General features: G+C 36.3%; 1 protein-coding gene across 2 annotated transcripts in view; it reads left to right on the top strand.

Moving 5' to 3' along the window:
• LOC149565277 (uncharacterized) overlaps nucleotides 1–20,752 on the top strand; it is a 240,966-nt gene that overhangs the window by 182,910 nt on the left and 37,304 nt on the right. For both annotated transcript variants that reach the window (XM_089818818.1, XM_089818817.1), the window contains exons 6-8: nucleotides 3,544–3,719; nucleotides 18,655–18,784; nucleotides 20,335–20,495. In XM_089818818.1, the coding sequence (XP_089674944.1) occupies nucleotides 3,544–3,719; nucleotides 18,655–18,784; nucleotides 20,335–20,495 (467 nt within the window). The remainder of the gene's footprint in view (nucleotides 1–3,543; nucleotides 3,720–18,654; nucleotides 18,785–20,334; nucleotides 20,496–20,752) is intronic.

Genomic DNA, 20,752 nt, shown 5'->3' with positions numbered 1-20,752 from the left:
AAAGGACAGTCAGCTGCACTAAAATGTCTAAGAGAGATAACTTAGACGAGGTATACTGGAAGTGATGTCTGAAACACTATTTCTCAAGAAAAGCAAGAGAACCCATACCCTTATTAACTCTGGGCTGAATAGCAGGTCTCATACTGAAATGCGGACCAGAAAACATGACCCCCAAATACGTGTAGGATGAAGTAATCTCAATCTCCTGACCTTGAAAAATAAAGTGAAGATGAGAGGTCTTTAAACAGTTAAAAACCATGATCCGAGTCTTATCCAAGTTAACAACAAGCTGTCTCTGATCACAAAATAAAGCTAGACCATCAAGAAGTCTCTTCAATCTATTTGGAGAAGAAGCAAGGAGAACCACATCATTCGCAGAAAGAAGGATAGAAATTAGAACCCGATGAAGATAGCAGCCATCACTTGGAAGTGAAGACTTTAGGAGAAAGTCCTCAAGCTCATCAATATACAGCCCAAATAAAGTAGGCGAGAGAGGACATCCTTGCTTAACCCCAATAGTGTTATGGATCGGATCCGAGAAGCCCTTTGGAGTCTAGAATCTGCCAACAACAGTCTCATACAGTCTCATGATTGCGATATGAAGCATCTCAGAAATACCAATCTCCCTAAGTCTCTCAAACAGGGCCACCCTAGGAACAGAATCGAAAGCTTTGCGAAAATCAACAAAGCAACAATAGACCTTCTCAGATCTGTATCTAGCTTCCTCAATAATAGCCCGTAAAGTGAAGATATGATCCATAGTTTGATACTCGGCACGAAAACCGGCCTACCCTCTAGCCCTTCCTCCAATCCTGTTGAGCTCCGCAGATAACATAGCGTTAAGAGCTGTCGCATACAGTTTGGCAAAAGTATGCCCAATCATGATGGTTCTGTAGTTCCCTGGATCAGAGATATGGCCGGTCTTGTGAATGGGAAAGATCAAATGCCTAGACTAGGAGGTTAGAAACGTAATGTGAATCACTCTATTAACAAGAATAGAGAGATATGGGCCCAAAACTGACACACCAAACTTGAAAAACTCAGCCTGGAAACCCTCCTCATCAGCAGCACGACTACACTTCATGGATGTGATAGCCTCAAAAATGTGGGAGGGGATGAAAAGGCGGATGAAAGGAGGTGAAGGGGGGTGAATGGAAGGCTGCCCAAGAATGTCGTACAAAGCCGTGGTGTGCGAGGTGAGGGAGCGAAAGTCGAAGGTGGAGGGCAAAGGGGTATGGGGAAAAGAGTGCGCCAAAAGAGCTGGGGATTGCGAATCAGTGTGGAGCAAAGAGATTTGCACTTAGAAGCAATAAAATTACGCTTCTTATTCCAAAGAAAAAGAAGATAAGACGAGCGAATATTAGCAAAGTCGGTGGAGTGAACCTCAAAAGCAGATCTTAGAAGATGATGGAAAGACTTGCAGTCCGAATCGAACCATTGGTTCATGGGGTAGGTATTACGATGCTTGCTGTGAAGGAGCAAAGCGGGATGATGAGGAATGGAAAGGGTGGCAGACTTAAGGATAGCCAACGCGAGCAAGTCAAACATGGTGGTGGCCTCAAACGAGTCCGAGAAGCATGAAGGGATGAGGAGTCTCGAGAGATGAGTGGAATAAAGCTCACAATCACCATTGAGAAAGTGGAAGTGAATGGGCGAGCAAGCAGTGATAGGAGAAGAATGATGAGGCGACATGAGAGGGGAGAGGCAAATATGAGTACTAAGGAGAGCATGATTAGCCAGAGGGAGGCGCAAAATGGTAAAACTGCGAATACACGGAATGAAAGAGGGACAGGTTAGAGCGTAGTCTACGACACCAACACCATCCCCATGAGGCCAACAAGTAAAGATCTCAGAACCCGGAAAGCAGGAGAGACCATTCAAGATCACTAAGCCAAAAGACTCACAAAGCTGCAACAAATGTCTGCCATACACGGATAACGGCCCATGCACATCCTCGGAACACCTCTGAAGCCCTAAATAGGCAGGATCAATCATAGTGGAACATTTGGAATCAGAATTGCGATCATATAGTGGAGTTTGGAGCATTCTGGTTCTTGCATTAAAGTCACCGAGTAAAATAATGTCCCCTAGAATAGCAAACTGAGAGATGGTCTCACAAAGATCAATATAGGGGTCCCCGTCATCGGTAGCATGAATAGCATAGTGAGAGGAGGCTAGTGGAAAGTAGCAAGCAGCCAAATAAAGATCTTTCTGGCGGTGACACTTACGATCGATACGGACCCACATAAATTTGGCAAATGTGTTTGAATTTACAATAGAAGTGTTGCTGAAAATATCATCCTTAATCAAGCACGCGACACCACTTGAGCCCCGTATGCCACCAGACACACGAACCTCATCATGGCAAATGGATAACCATTGAAAACCGGTAACACCTGGAAGAGGACGTGCGGGACTCTCGTGAGTCTTGGTAAAAACAAGAATATCAGCGGTACCCACAGCATCACAAAGAAGACCAGGTAATGACCATAAAGATCCATTACCATTCCAGCAGTTAAGAAGAAGGGAGCAAGTGGGGGTCTCCCTCTTGTTCGACTGCTGGTGGGATCGTCGTTTGGCCTTGGGGGCTTGCCTCTCTTCCGAACCACTGGGAGCGGAATTTCTAATAATTGCTTTCAGGTTTCTGATAATTGCCCACTTACCATCTTGCCTCGCATCTGCCACAACTTTGCGAGCTTGTTTGAGCTCTATAACCTGAGCCTTCGTGAGATCTTCATCTAAGAAGATTTTAGAAGGAAGAGAGAAGAGCTTTCTCTTAGTATGAAGAACTTGGAGTCTATCAGCAAGTGAAAGGAATCGAATAAAAAGAACATCACCATGACGAAACTGGCACCTATCCACTGCGATATCCGTAAGACCAAGCTGGTCATAGAGGAAAGAGTGCCCAGCAGCAAGAGGATCATGGGTAGAAGGAAGCCCACGAACCCGCAGGTTAAGCTCACGAACCCGTCTCAACCTCTCGTCCTCGAACTTACCTTGCATCATTTTGTTAATATTAGCCAGAGGTTCAGAGTCTGTATTACTACAAAGAGATGCCAATGACTTAACCTTCAATTCGGTTTCCGATACAAGAGAGGAGTGTTTAGCTGTAATGCTAGCTTGCTGTTCTTTGATGGAATCCAGTCCCTCCAGTTGTGAAATGATAGAGCTAATACTAGTTTGCAGACCAGCAGTTTCAGTAGTAAAGGTATCAGAAAAACCTTGAAATCAAGCATTAGGGAAATAATGATACTGCTAAGCCAAGTGCCTTCCCAAAGCCTTTGACATTTCATATAGAATGCTGTTACTGATGGTTTTACTGCAATATAAAAATCTGGTTTTTAGGACAATACACATTATTTTTGCATAGGTCCATTAAATCTAATTATTTTTATAAATGATATTAGAATCTCCTATCGAGATTACTTTGTCTGATGCCTCTCTGTTCTTATAATCAAGCAACTTTATTTTTGTGCTGCTATTTTTGTTCTTTTGACTTTCTTATATGGTAATGTATAAATTGATGTTTCATCTCCTTTTCAGGTGTCTACTTGCTCAAAATGTAAAGGTGAAGGTAGGGTGGTCACTGATCCATGCCGTAAATGTGGTGGAAATGGAAGAGTTCGGTCCAAGAAGACTGTAAAACTTGAAATTCCACCAGGTGTAGGTGATGGCAATACCATACAACTTTCTGGAGATGGAGACACTGGAAAAAATGGGTATTGTGCTCTATTTTTATTAATTTAATGCTATAAATTACACCTTTTTGTCATGAATTTCAATTCTGCCTTGTTTCTCTCAACTCCATTCAGTTTTTCATCATGGAAGATGACACAAATTCTAGTGAAATATCTCTGATAAAGCTTTAAATCTGATTTAGATTTAGACTGTTGCTCATGTTTTGCTTCATCATAATAATATTGCAACATGCAATCATGCAGATTGAACATGCAAAATAAACAATATCGATTTTCATGGAAATTAATTAAAATAGAACACAGAATCAAAGTTAACCAATGGGTATTCTTGTGACATAGAAATGTATTCCTGTTTACAAACACTTGGTGCTGTTACAAAATTGAAAATACTCAATGGCACCATGTAACACATACTGGAATGCCTCCATACATAAGATAACAAACCCTCTGAAGTTCTGCAGGACAGTCAACAAACCTTAATGAAAACTGATCAATGATGTGTAACTTTGAATCTGGAGATGAATTCACTTTGTCTTATCTGGGTTTTTGTCCATAAAGGCAAAACCTCTAGGGTTTCCATCCTAGGGCAACTGAACCTACACATTGAAGCTCTCAAGCTCTCAAGGAAAAGTTTCTTTGAAATTAACAAGTCAAGAATGAATCCTCATTTCACCTTTCCTCCTTTTATAATTTCATTTTCAAAAGTAATACTTTATTTTATTTCTTTATTAATTACCTTTTCCCTTGCAAAAGCTACTTTACATTATAATTTGTCATTGACGTTATTATAAAGTCACTTTATGAAATAAAACATGTCCAACTCCTAAGTTATTTAAATTCAAACAATTCCGTAGGACTATTTAAAATTCGATTAATCAGCTTATTCCCTCCAACCTACAGCTAATAATCTCTTCCAGGTGATCACTTGGATAAAAAGGGGATATTACTGTCCTCCCTCCCCACAATCGCTTGTCCTTTAGCAATCACATGTATCAGATCTGCATTAAGGTCAAATGCTCCAATCAATACCTAGATCCCAAATTAATCTAGGACTTTGGTATGTCTTCCAATGTGCATCTCCTTCAGGTTTCTGCAGCTCCACTCTGATATAAACATCATTACACCCAAAGCTATGAATCAATTCATCATGACACCAATAAAGTAGTACACCAAACATGCCAATGGTAGGACTGCATATCAACACACTCACACCAATAAAAAGTGGAGGTATAAATGTCTTTTATGATGCTACCAAAGCCATATGCCCATCTAAATTTAAAAGAGCTTCCATGGACACGAAAAATGATCAATACAAGTGCACAATTAATCATGTCAATCCACCATAAGTTGTTGGAAATCACACTTAACATGATGCAACAAGTACTTTCAATGACAAAGCATGATGGAATTTCATCACTGTACGAACCTCTAACAAAGAAAGATTGGTCCCATTCTTTCGAAATCCTCCTACTAGATGCTGTACTAAAGTACCAAACTGAAGTGCTTCTGACTGAAAAAATTCCACAAAACAGTTGTGACTCCCTGTCATGTCTTGTGCAGAAACTTTAACACCTCATTGTGCAGACCAAATGGTCTTTTCTCTGCACCCACCGCATGGCTAAAGCCTAAAACAATACTTCTATTAGCACACTCACTCACTGTATGGAATTGCCCCCTCGTATGGTCAACTTGGTTGGCAATCAGTTCTCACTGTACGACCCTTTTGTACGGTCAAATAGCTCCTAGCGTATGGACTTGTTACACACACTGTATAGCCCAGCAATTCCAATTTCCACTGTACAGAAATGATTATGTCCTCGAGTAAAAGTACAAAGCTGTGTCACCTTTCAGGATGACTTATCAGAACGACTGAATTAGAGTATTTCTATCTAAAAATAATTTTTGTTCAAACATATGATCTAAATAAATCAAATTTGCATGGATATGGATATGAATAGAAATATAGATATGGTATTGGTTACGGATATGGCCATTTTTCAAGACCCCCAAAATGGATATGGCTGGACACGACATTAATAAATAACGCATACACATTTATTTAATACAGTTTTCCAAGTTATTATAGGATATTTTCATTACTTCAAAAGCATTATTGATGCATAAATGCTACTTAAATATTTATAAGTTAATTCAACATTTTATAAAATGTAAACATAATAGAGTTGCATTAGAAGACAACCCCAAAAATAGGTTTCTGAAACAAAAAAACATCTTAATTGTCTTTCTCATTACCTATCTTTTAAAAATTGCTTTAATAAAGAAAAAATTAAATTAAATTTGGGAAGAAGATTTACGTCAAATCTTTTAAAAATTAAATCCCATAGTATTTGGCACGGTTGGAAAATCAAGGTTTATTAGGAAGACATGGGTACAATAGTTGACATGTATCTAGACAGTATCAGATACGTTTCCAAACTGGATACAGGACGTGTGCCGAAGTAGGGACAAAGGAGTTTCCGACAACTCTGAAAGAAATTCATTCTTGTTAAGTTATATATGTTATCACACTTTTCCAATTAGAAATGTCTATTAAATGCTTGTTTTATACTAGTTTGTGTCCAATGAGTAAAGAAATAAAATTATTTCAGAAAATTGACATTTCAATAACTCTTAAATCTTTTTAATAATATTCTTTTAATAACATATAAACACCATTTTATAGAGCTCAAAGTTAAGAATATTCTCATTTAGAGTTTATACTGTTTTACTTAGATATAGTATATTGTAATTAAAAAATACTACAAGTACGCATTTTAACACTCGAGTAGATGTTGATTTTGAGAAAAAAATAGTAAATTTAATAAAAAAAATTTAAAAAACATATGATGTTCTAGAGGAGAGAGTCCTCTTCCAAAATGTATTTTTTTTCTTTTGGTTAGAATAGATTTGTTTTGAAAAATGTGTTTGGAGATGAAAACTATCAATTTCAGACAACTTGAAATTTGAATTGTTATAAAAGAGATAATATAGGTCAAAAGCCAATTTTTATTTTTGATTGATCTAGCTATATATGTCATCTATAACATAATCCGAGATCAAAAGAAAAAGGTTTATATCCATATAGTTTTGTGGTGGGAACTAGACCCCTCATTTTGAGCAACTAAAAAACCATCCTTAAAAATTAGGGAATATATCAATTTTTATTCCAAATAATCATTGAAAATAAAAATCCTAAACTTTATTCATTTCTATACATTTCATTAGTTTACTTCATTTTCAAATTCTAAATAATAATATTAATTTTGTGTCATTGAAGTTAAATAGTTATACTTTTGTTAGCCTTTTCCTTTATAAAAGAGTGACACAGGTTTGTGCTTTTACTTTCATCTTCTTTTCTAGGGTGGGGATTGGCCCTTCGATGAACCACTTTAGTCCATCCACAGGTTGATTTTCTAGTCTCGTTGGTAACTCCTTGTGTTTATAATTATAGGCTCTTATGTTTTAATGCTTACCTTGTCCAAGTTATCCCTCTTAGACTCCCTTGTTTGGTTAACTGTTCTTTATGGCTCAGTGGTGTGGGACATTCTCTCCTTAGTTCTGACTGGGCCTCAATTGAGTGGGTTTAGACATTGCTCCTGTTGGTTCCCAAAACCACAGATTGGAATCCTACGAACCTTGCCTGCTCGATGCTGGGACATCTAACCGGTTTAAGGCCAACTTGACGGGATTGATCGATGTGATCCAAATCCCCTGCGCTTCCGGCTTTGCAAAACTGAAGCGGGTATACTTGATCCTGGACAACAACCTTAAATCCAAGATGCTTAAAGCAGATTGATTAGAACGCAAATGTATTGAAAGTTTCCTAGAGGGCAAGGATTATAGAAAACCTCAAACTTGCAAATTATGAATTAAAATAAAAGTAAATGACTGTATAAATGTGATAATTTTTTAAATAAAAAATAATTATAAACTAATGCAACAAATGAATATATTAATTCCTCAAAGGAAAGAAATGAAACAGTTGCCAGCATATGGATTATGAATCAAGAGTAATATAAAGACCAATGCTTAATTAAATGGGCAAACCGAGTCAATATTATAAGTTGAAACATACAAATTTATAAAGTTCAATATATTTAAACTATAAGCAATTTTAACAATTCAGACATGACAGGTCAATTATATGAACATAAACTTAAACTTGTTTAGGATGCACTTTAACTCCTGCCATATGGATACAAACTGGACATAAATACGAAAATAATTAAATATTTCACAATATTTATGTTTATCAAATTTAAAATGCAATAATGACCCAACCCACTTATCCGAATATTAAAATATCTATAGAAATTAATGAAAAACATTTACAAAGGACGCAACGTAATGATAATTTAAAACTCCTAAATATAAAATAAATAATTATGCCAGAAATAAATCACAAGAAAGACACTCCTTATAGATGATCAATCTATTGCGAATTTCAATTTTGGAATGACATATAAATTTGCTTGGTAATCCAAAATCCAAGAGCTTTGTTCAATCGCTCATTCCTTTACCATTCGAAAAATATAATACATCATAGGTGCATCATAGTATATATAAAATTTTAAAAAAATACGAATATGAATTGTGTCTCTCTATATTCTTATTTCTCAACTGGAGGCCAATATTTATATGTAAATGAGTGACTTATGGTTATATCCCAAAAGTTACATCACTTCACAATGACACAAATTGGCTTTGTAAACCTCAATAAATTTAATTAAATGTATGCTTGCTTCCTCAGATAATTATCTCGTTAACATTAACAACATTTTCATCCGTCCGGAGAATCAGGTGTGCTTGATTATTCTTTAATAATGAAACCGCCTAGGCAATGAGACATAAGTTTGTCCCCACTTGTTTCTTATCTTTTCTGCAGTCAATAATCCATTGCTTGCCTTCGTCTATACGAATCCTGCAATGATTTCTTGCTGAGCGTCTTCATATATTGAGTGACATTATGATGCCTTCTGTATAATTCGCGTCTCCTTGTTAGATTGCTTAAGATGGCAAATTCCTTAATCTCCTAGTCCATCTCGTGATTCTTCATCTTGCAACAAACATGGGAAGACATCAGATATCTATGATTGAAAACGTCCCTATCTCTGGTGGTTCTACAAGACAAAGCCACTCAATTCTCCATCATCATGGATGAGATACAATCCAGACATGCGTGGAACACCAAACTCTTCAGCAAAAACATTTTAAGTATATGCAAGAGGCTCACACTGTGTATAGTTCATTACTTAGGCATATATAAGACCATTGGCAATATCTCTCTTCCTACACGGTGGCATAACAAATTTTTCGAGAGGCTTGTCTTCATAATCATGCAGCGCTATTGTGTTCTAGAATCACCATTCTATAGAGTCATTCGATCCAATGATCTCTTGGACAAGCAAAGGTGTTACGTAGGTAGTTGCAAGGAGAGAATAAGTCGTTGAGCTTCTTCAAAATAAACATGGGTCTCCTTACGATTACCAGTTTCACAACTACATGTTGTGATTTCCAGTTACGTATAGTTTTGCCCATTATGAATTAAATGATCTTCAAATTCTTGGTCTAAAACCACATTATCCTCATTGAGCAAGTATTAACTTTAATTTTCCCGACATCTGATCATATTCTCCACAACAGTGGTGGCATTAATCTTTCTCTATTCCATGTATTCATCTGTCTACAATAGGTTCACCATTTATAGTAGACTTCCATTCCTTTCATCTTCCTGTGTGATACACGAATATTATTTGCTATGCATGTCCCAGGTTGGAGTATTTTTCATTCTGCTGTTAAGTTTGGTATTTTCAATTCTGAAGGCATCAGGAATGCAATAGAACAACCTCCAGTTATAAAATAGGTTGTACGCCCAACACAATGAATATAAGTTGGTACATCTTTTGGGCAATCCTCCTAAATAATCCAATCAATAGTTGGGAAGTCCAAGCCTCTTGAAGCAATATTAGTTGCAAAAATATTGTTCCTCTGTATATTTGTAGAGTACCAATAATCCTTGACTTTGTTTCACATGCCAATGAAGGCATCTTATTTGGGCACTAGGATGTAACTTCTTAAAAGCTTCATAAACAAACTTCACCATGGACAATTATATGCTCTGGACCTTTTAACGTGTATTGATTATGTCTGACTTACAGAGAACACAAAAGTTCACATTTCTTCTTGGAAGTTGTGATAGGATTACATTCAATGATTTTGAGAACCCTATACCAAAATGTGTTCTGCCTTATCAAATACCCGCACCTGGAGTTGTGAATAGTTAAAGAGAGGAGTGTCATCCATGTGCTGAAGTGAACAAATATTTGAGGTGTATATAACATATGTGCAATTAACATATAAAGCTATGCTCGAAATCCTTAGCATGAAATGGTTACAATAGGGAGTGTATACATGGAGGTCCTAATTTTCAAAAATTTGGGCTCAATCAGCTCCTACATCGCATTATCCGATGTCATAGATTTACTTCTCACAATATCATTCTTGTTGAGTTTGGTGCTCATCCCTTCAGTCTTGCGGCTATTTTTGATCTAATTTGGTTCCTTCACTGTTTGTGGGGTTTTGTAGATTTAGTTGGTGAGCGTGATAGATATTCCTACTTGGCATATTGTTCTTCTACTGCTATTGCATGTTCTGATACTAGCTCTCATGCTCATTGCTGGTATGCACGGGCTTCTTCTCTAATAGCTCGATTGGGATTGACATTGATCGTCTTCCTCCTTATCAGTTCTCTTTGAATGCCCCTGCTCATCTCCTGCCCTCTAGACAAGAGTAAAATGAGCATGTCAGACTTGATATTGACAGACAATATATTATTACTACTTGGACTAACCCTCATGGTGGCTTACGTTCGAGGATGGCCTTCTATGTGGAACACTTTTTGGAGATAATTGATGGCCTAGTTACCTTTCTCGACGGTGGAGTCATGCTCTTTGTATTTCTTTGGGGTCTTTCAAAGTTGGTTCTCACCATCTTCGTGTTCAAACTGATCATCATATTGACAGAGGAGAATGGATGTGTAAGCTATGTACTTTAGCTGAGATTGAGACAAAGGACCACTTTATTTTCTGATGCCTTATCTTTTATGAGATCAGAGGGAGATTTTATTGTTTGTTCTGAGACTGCTTTTCTCTTGCAACCTTCTTCTGTTATTATGACCAACGATGTCTAGTGCTCAATCTTTAGGAGGCCACTCTACTTCGTGATGATACTTTACAGTCACTACTTCCTCATTGGTGTAACTCTGATCAGCCTATTACTTCTTTTTTGCACCTTTATCTCGTTTGCGGGGTGTGAAAGGGCTGGCTAGTTCTATCAGTGGTCATTCCAGATCTGTTAGATCTCACAGTGGTTTCTTGCATCAGCGACACTCCTCCATGAGTTTACAGAGAGTTTAGGGCTCGTGTCCATTCACAATATTATCTTTCTGTGATTGATTTCTTGTTGCCAAGAAAAGACTCCTAGTCTTTTTCTTGTTCTCTTTTCTCTTCTTTTTCTTGTTGTTTCGTGTTGTTCGCTTTTCTCGGACACTGTTTGGTCCTTCTACTGTTAGTAGTTGTCTGGTTGTAAACTCTCAGTCCAATAGACCATTTTTCGTCTTTTGTTGGACATTAATAATTTTATCTTATCTTATCTTGTTCTAAAGCAATTTAAATTCTTCCTCAAAATCTTTATCTTTTGCACATCACACAAAATCATGGATTTTGCCTCAAGTTCTTGGAACTTGTTGATTACTATATCCCTTAGTGTGGTTGGAAATGCTATCAACCGATAGTCTTCATCTTCTTGGATGCTTGCAATCCATATTGTTTTACGTGTTTTGCAATGTTGTGCTAAATCCTTTGAGCTGGGTATGTGAACTGCTGTTTTGGAAACCTCAGAGTTGTTTATTGTGAATTGGAGTGTGTATGTGAAGATTTTAGATCTTTTGTTGACCTATTCAGGGGAAAAACACAGAGATACAACATCATATCAGTTTTATGCATGATTGCAAATGATATATTCAACATATAGCTGCCATTTTCTTGCCTATTGAGGATTTTGGTATAATGCTGGCCCATTGGTTGTGTTTGGTGTCTTTCGGCAACCTTGGGAAGTGCTGTAGGTGAGGTAGGAGAAAGTTATTGATGATAATTGTGATTATTATGACCTGCAACACTAAAGTACAAGTCTGTTGTGTGACTTGAACCATAAACTGACCTACTATCCACATTTTCATATCAGGCTTAAGGTGTTTAGAGTTGCTGGGTGTGTATAGGCATTTAGGCACCTTTAAAAGAGGTGTTTAATTTGGGTTTGGGTGTTTTTCAAGTGGAATTCCAATGCTTTTACATTTTTGTCAGATTTGTAACCTCATTCTCATAGTGATGATGAAAATGCCGTGCATGTGTGAAAGTCTTCAAGAGTTGTTTTTCGCTTTTTACACTTTGGAGTGGTTTGTGAGCATTCATAAGCAGGCTGGACGCTCTTGCTCATCTGTTCTTGCTGGACGCTCTTGCTCATCTGTTCCCCTCTTGTCAAGAGTTGAATGACTGTATCAGACAAGATATATATAGACAGTACATAATCACTACTTGGAGTAATCCTCCTCGGGGATTAGGTCCTAAGATGGCATTTTATGCAGAGCATTTTCTTGAGATTCAGGATGGTATTAATGTGCGGCCTACTTATCTCTATCGACGTTGGTGTTATTCCCTTCGATTCTCTCTAGGGTCTTTTAGAGTTGGCTCTCAGCATCTCTGTACTTGGACTGATCACCATACGGACAGAAAGGATCGGGTTTGCATATTGTGTTATTTGGCAGAGGTTGAGTCTGAGTCCCATTTCTTATTCCGTTGCCCTATCTACAATGAGATCCGAGGGAGATTTTATTGTCTTTTTAGGGACTGTTTCTCTGTCTCAGAGTTCTTCGGTTATATTGATCAGTGATGTCTTGCATTTTATCTTTAGGAGGCTACCCAACTTCGTGAGCATACTCTTCAGTTAGCTACGTCTCAGACCCACACCTCTGACCAGCTCGTTACTGCCTTTTACTCCCCTTTATCTTTGTCACGAGGTGTTAAAAGGCCTTCCAGCACTAATTCTAGATCTGTCAGGCACTGTACCAGTCTTTTCAGGCAGGGACATTCCTCCAGTAGATTCAAAGATCACATTGATATTGGCACTGCCGTAAAGCACCTACAATATGCACAATATCTTCTCTTCAATGTTTCTGAATTTTGTTTGAATTTTGGAATCATAGATGGTCGCTTCTAACCATATAATCACTGTCACAGCTCTATACAAATGTTAATTGTTTATCCTGATTGCTATTTGGTATCGCCTTATACATTTGCAGCGCTGTTGATTACTGGAGTCACTTGGATTTCAGATTGAACATGTATTTCCATATAATGCTCTTTTATAGCACCTTAGCATGCCTAGGTTCAATATTTGCTTAATTTGCAGTCACCACGGGATTATTTAGGCAATTGAATTTTCTTTATATATACTGATTCCCTACAAAGAATTTCAAACTGTACAAATGAGTGCTATAGATGCTCATAGATTTTCATGTGATTTCAAATATATACTGAATATCACCTCCCATAGGTGCAAATAATTGATGTAGATTTTTAATCCTGCTAGCTTTTTCTCATACATATTTTATGATTCACGTGACATAGATTCCACGCCAAGAGAATCTGCAGATATAAACAAGGAAATAAAAGATCATCCTCTTGCACATTGTCAACACCTCACAGATTCTTGTTGTCTTATCCAGTGCATCAGTTTGTTTGAGTCCTTTGTTTTCTTTCATCTTACGATCATAATCCTTAGCAACTGAAAAAGACATTTCCCTTGCACATCTTTTAACATGCCAAAGAATAAATCTATGTGTACAGTGAGTCAGATGAATAGGATCAACTAGGTAAGCCTTTAACATGAATTCCACCATTATTTCATAAATGGAGACTCTAATGCTAAATTTATGGCTCCATCAGCTTCTTCATGGTGGATTACTTGTTATTGCTTTGGAGTGTTGCATGGTTTCCTTAATCTTTCATTTGGAGTAGATTTCCTTTCATGTTGTAGTAGTTCAGTTGAATGGAAGTTATTGTGGATGTTTTCTTGTTTTACTCGAACAAATTTGGGCCACTATCTTCTTGCCAATGGAAGGGTGCTTTGTGTGGTACGCCAATGAAAACACCTAACTTCAATTGATAATCAATCTTTTGTTTGCATCTAGATGATTGGATTGGAGAAGGGATATTGATTTGAAAATCGTTTCTGTATCCCTTAGAAGCTTGCTCTAGTTGGGTGGAGGCACTTGTGAGATTACATCTAGTAGAGTTCAAATCCATCCACAATTCCTTGCATTCCTAGTTAAAGGTAGAATTAGTTGTAGAAGTGTAAGCCTAAGTTTTAAAATTGGAAAAATCAAAACTTGTATTTTCATTGCACATTATGAAGCCAAATCTTTAGGAGTGCAAGAGTTGATATCCATTGAATGAATAACATAAGTCCTTTTGTGATAGTCAGCATATCACATCATAAAATTGAGTGAAGTCGACAATTAAGAAGGAACCTTGAAGTCATTTCATGATCTTACTTTGCAAGCTTAGCATCAGAGATGACCTTATATCAAGAGAAGATTGAGTGTTTGGTGTTTCTCCTTGAAACATTAAGGGTTTGATTCTGCATGTTTTAGTGGAACAAAAATCTCATCAACACTACCGCTGGTTGAGAAATAGCCATGAAATTTTGTACTCCCCCCCACCCCTAATCCACTTACGTCCATGTTGAGAAGATCCGTCTCCAAAACTATTTATTGGGATTAGTAAATGTTGATGGATTTCTATATTTGATAATAACTCTCAGGAAATAATAGTTCAGGTTCCATTGATCTCTAGGCAAACGCTTGATTTCTTGGTTTCTCTTGATAGTCAATGGTTCTGTAATATTCTCCTTTGTTTTTTGTATCTTCTCTCCATGTGATGTCAGGAACCCATTCAAATGCCATGACTCTACAACACAGAGAACACCCAAGTCATTGCGATTTCAACAATCAAGAGTTACACAAAGATTTTCAACTTGTGAAAATCTTGTGGTGATTAATCTGGCTTTGATACCATGTTAAGGTAGCATCACTGCAATTGAAACAGTAATCAAAGTAATCTTGATGTAACAATGGAGACCGCCAAATTGTAATAGCACTGTGTAAATTCTGTGTGTTCTCATTGAGCAATCTCTAGTGCAATACACACACACACACACACACACACACACATACATACATACATACATACATACATATACATATACATACATACATACATATATATGTATATGTATATGTATATGTGTATATATATATATATATATATATACACCTTGTCTTCCAATTCCAGCATTAGGGGATGACTACATGACAGATATTTCAGGTTTGTTTGTGGAGTCTTACATAGCAGATCTGGGAGACATTATTGATGATATACATCTTCTCTTTCATGAAGAAGATCCTTCTTCAGTTGTTGCGAGGGAACACTCTGACCCTCTTGTCCATTCTCTACATGATCAGTCTTACAAGGTTGATATATATATATATATATATATATATACACATACATATATATACACACACACTTTAATGAGTCTTTCCCATGTAGTGACATGAATCCATGTGGCTCAAGACACATGAGCACTGTAGGGTCATGCCCCTACATGAGATATGACTGTCTGTTAACATTGCGCTGATTCATAACAAGAAGATCATTAATAGATTAATGATTTGATTAGTTGGGATTATTACTAATCACTAATCGGAATAATGAACTAGTAATCATAACATTGTATCTCATGATCAAATCAATCCAATTGAAGCTAACATTAATAGTTGTAACTGCAGTAACCAATGTGAAATATATATTTATATAGATATACATGCACATGCACAAGCACAAGCACATGCACGTGCACACACATACACACACACACACACACACACATACATATACATATATCGTCTGCATGTATATCCATCACACAATTGGACTGTATTTTTCAGTTGTGTTTTATGTATTTGTATTCTATTTATTCATTCCCTTCTGAGTGCCACATCGGACTGCTTTGTTACTCAAATGTACATGCTCCCCAGAAAGTGATTGGCATATAATTTTCATCTACTTAAATATAAATATCATTTCATGTGTTTATTTTTTGTATGCTACATATCTATATTCTATCCATTTTTTGCTCCGTTATCGGGTTTAGACCCTACTACTTGGATTTAGGTCCAGGTTCACACATGTCCGGATTTGCTCTCGGGTTCGCTGGATATCTAGGTAGGGTCCTTATTTTGGAGTTTGGATCCGCCTAGGTCCAACATAGACTTGAGCGGACCCACAGACCAAAATAAAGACCCTATCTGGACGCCTAGTGAATCCGGGCGAAGCCAGGCGAACTTGTGGCGAACTCAGGAGGACCCGCAACAAACCCGATGTAATATCCCCTCTACCGAGATAATTATATCTATAATTATACTAAATTATGATTTAAAATATTAAGAGAGTATAATTGATCGACTAATTAAATAAAATAATAAAATATAACTATAATAATAATCACATAAATTATTATTCAATATATTGTAAATATTATAAAGAATGAAAACTTACAATATTATGGGAAACATTAATAAATTTTATAACTAAAGATGATAACACATGTGAATAATATATATTATTAGGTCAAGTAAAAATAATGATGGATCTTGTATAGTCACGACTATTAGAAAGACAAAATAATATATATAAGGTGGAATACGTGGGGAAAAGAAGAAAAAAGAGCAGAAGATACAATTTTGGATAGAGGCTAGAACAAGTATCGAAGCCAAATAGGAGGATAATTATCGTGTTACACCAGTCGTGGGAGCATCTGACACATTACCAAGCATAGAGTAAACCATCGATGGACAATCAACATCAAACAAGCGAACCCCTGTTAAGTATTGCCTGAGTTAAATTGCATAAGGAACATGAGTCCTGAGGGCAATAGTAACTAATATTCATAATTGTGTAGGCATCCAACATGGATAGGAAAGAATTGCGAACACGGAAGACCAATCGAACTATATTAGAGGAGGTGATGAGGATTCAGAAATAAGGATGAAAGACGTATAGCTCAAGAGACAACCACGATCAATGAGATAGATAAGTTACGTAATAAATAGAAAGATAACAGGCATGATCATATTTTGAATTATGGTATCGAAGAAAGCACAGTGTGAAACATGAAAAGAGTGTAATGAACATATCGTAGATGGGAAGTTTTGAACTTTAGAGCAGAGATCTTAAAACAATCAAACATTTAATTATTTTTCTTCATATCCACGTTGGTCCACTCATGGGAGGAGAAGGAAAGAGGATAATTATCGGCTATTTGGTAAGAATTTGATCGCTTACCATTCACTTAATTAAAGGCAACAAAATTATAAGAGCTACGATTGGTATAGTGATGTTCTTAGATATTATAGAATTATATTTTCGTTGTGCAACTATCATCCTATGACTTAGAGATATTCAAATGCCGTAATGACAAACACAGACGTGCACAGATAAGAACAAGGTGAACAAAGGAGAATAAAATAAACCATGGAGCCATATTAGGATCAAGACTGCCTCATGTTGGGAATAAGACAAGTAAAGAAAAATAATAAACAAATAATATCGTATATAAGCAATAACGAAGGTAGCATGGGTTGCAAGATTACCAAAACTAGAAGTCGTACAGTCAGCATGCGATATGTCCCCAAACAAGGATCACAAATATATTCAGCCAACCGCAATTCCAAATCAAACAAAAGAGACAAACAATGATAAGAAGATAGTGGGAATAAGTTGCAATATCATATAACGATAAAGTTAGAAGATAGTGATAAGAAAGGGTAAAGAAAGCCATGATATATATAAATTTTATTGCAGAGTCAATTACAAATTTCTAACAAGGAAAAGTAGATATAGCTATAGTTCAAAGACATTTAAGGGTATATCTTATTTAACATTTAAAATTCAAAAATTATCAATATAAGATTGATAATCATATAAGAACTATATTGTTCTTATAAAGACCAAGTTAATCTTGGTAGAGGGCATCCAACTATGGATGTTGAGTTTCTCGTAAGGAGAACTCAGAGACTAGAAGGCATTCTTAATGGAATGTTGGGATTCCAAATTGGAATCTAGAGAGAGATTTATAGAGAATCTCTTAGAGACAATATATATTGAAGTGGTCAAGCATATGCATATGTCAGAGATAAGAGACTTGGTAGAGCTGGAAACTCTACCAAGTAATGTTTCTAGAGATCCCAAAGAGGCCTAAGGAAGATTCTTTTTTAATGATAATCATCTAATCGAGACAGTTCTCATTAGAGGGTTAGGTGGTTTGAGAAAGATCTCTTCCGAGGGATTAGGTGGGGTAGTTTGGGGTAGAATTGTAGATTAATATTTACTAATTCAATGTTTCTAATATGTTTTACATGCAATTTTTGATATTGGACCAACCAAATGGTTGCAGGTTACATAATTTGAACCTAATCGGAAAGTGGGGACATTACACTCGGGAGGACCTAATGGCAAACCTAGGAGGACTAGTAGGTTTCTCTTTTTTTTTTTGTATATATGTGTGTGTGTGTGTGTGTACACACACACCAACCCAGCACGAATCCCAAACATTTGCCCGAACCCACAAACCCAAACTTGAACTCAAATCCATTCCCGAACCCAAATTGGTAACTTAGATTTTGGCTTTTTAATACCACAATACTCTCCTTTATTAGCCTAATGTCTACATGTTCTCTAGAAATTTGAATGTCTTTTCTTTTACATGGATTTTTTAGCTGGACTTTTTCCCATGCGATGATCCCTGATAAAACCTCCATAATCTATTTGATTTTGAACAGGGGCCCAGCTGGCGACCTGCTTGTCTTTCTTAATATACAAAAAATGCAAGGAATTGAAAGGGATGGTGTTAATCTTCATTCTAAAGTTACTATCAACTACACTGAGGCAATACTTGGAACAGCATTAAAGGTAATTTGTCTAAACTAGTTCGAAGCTATAATACTAGTGAATTACATCTTAGATATGCAGGGATATTGAGTTTCTTCCAATGCAAGTAGTGTTGTTTGAATAAGAGTTAAGTGGAAGCACAGAAAGCATTACAAAGTATAAATCCATTTCACTCACTGCAGCACAATCTCCTTCATAAAGACATAAAAGCACTTTCTAACTCCTCCAATTTCAAACCTTCTTAAAATGACTTGGCTATATTCTTGATGCCATATTTGTATATAACTTCTTGTCTTCTAATTTCTGTATTTGGAATGGTGCACATAACATAAATAGTCAGGATAATTTGATTCTCTATAAGTAAGATCCATCTAGAACATGCTACCTCAAATCCCAACTATAGTTATTTATGGCCTTTGCAGCAGCTCAACATTTCCTTGTCTGTAACATTGTTATTACAAGGTGTGTAAAATACACAAAATGATGTTAGAACAAAGAAAAAAAATGACAAACCATTGAAAATGATGTAATTTAACCCTACCAGTGCTTTAGGCATATTTGTAATGCATAAGCAAAAAATAAATGAACTTAAAAGTAATCATGACAAATCAAACCATGTTCGAGGTCTTTAACTGGCATATGGCACATGGAAAAATTTTATAGATTTTTTGGGAACCGGATTGTATATTCTACATCAGTGCAAATAAACAGAGGTATATGCCCATTCTAATGTATAACGTGATCTTGACTGATATGAATCTCTGCTATGGAGTAATTACATTATTCCTTTCTGGCATAAGGGCATACATCACTGTTTATATACTCTTAAGAAATTAGTCATTTGAAAAGATCTTCATGAGAGAAAAATTTATTGTTTTAAGAATGCCATAGGGATTGTAGCATTTACAACAGGGATTGTTTGGTATTCTAAGGGCACACAGGTCCTACTAGGGAAACTTGTTCACTTTCCAAGTTAGCTATCAGGGCAAATTTGGCTTTGATATTCTGGATAGTTCAGAATATGCTGGGATTTAAAGGGAAAACTTAATAAATCTATTGTGCATGAGTTTTCTAGTGCTTCTGAATTTAGCCATACGGGGTGCTCTTGAATTCCGCCGTGTATTTTTTACAGTTTACACTGATGTTTCAGAGCACACTTGGTGATCCTTCATCAAGAAGAGGAGAGTAATTGTTTGGATTCAAGACTAACCCTTAAGAAGGTGGTAGGAGTGGGGAGGTGATAAGAATATAAAGGATTAGGAGGGAAAAGCAAAGAAAAATAGTATCATTAATTTTATATATTGAAAACCATTATGTAACTACTAAGATAGTGATCTTATGTTAGTAAATCTGATTTTGGCTGTAAGTGAGAATTCTTTTGTTTTGGCCATTCTTTGTGCCTTATTTCTGCTCAAATATATTGGCTGATATTTATCGTTGTGTGAGAGATTTCATTGATGTTGTTTATTAGGTTTTATAGCTTAGATTTAAGTTCAATATTGTGACTAAAATTTTGTAAGTCATATGATGTGTTCTTTGAAGATCATTCATCTGGAATTTGTCATGAGTAGGTGGAGACTGTGGAGGGATTCAAAACTCTTGAAATTCCTGCAGGAACACAACCAGGTGATGTCTTAGTAATGCATAATATGGGCGTTCCCAAGCTTGAAAAGCCATCAAGGCGAGGCAATCACCTATTTGTAGTGAATGTTGCCATTCCTAAAAAACTCAGGTTGAATTTCTTTTCTTTTCTTTGACGCATTCTTGTTTGTATACAATGTAGTTTAGCTTTTCTGAGTTCTTGGTTTCCAATCAAGTTTTATTTATTTATTTGAATGGTTTTTATGCAAGAAGTCTTTATGCCCAGTCTTGAGTGATTGAATGAAATCTATAAAAGATAATGGTAGGGTGCATTGTATAGCTTAACTAATCAGTAGTATATAGTATGTTGAATTAAAAAATGCTTATTAGCTATATTATATTTTACAG

The sequence above is a fragment of the Cupressus sempervirens genome, chromosome 3 (assembly GCF_028749045.1).
Source record: "Cupressus sempervirens isolate cs-2001-9-10 chromosome 3, ASM2874904v1, whole genome shotgun sequence".
NCBI lineage: Eukaryota > Viridiplantae > Streptophyta > Pinopsida > Cupressales > Cupressaceae > Cupressus > Cupressus sempervirens.
Note: the sequence above shows the minus strand (reverse complement) of the source record. Positions and strands in the feature narration are given on the sequence as shown.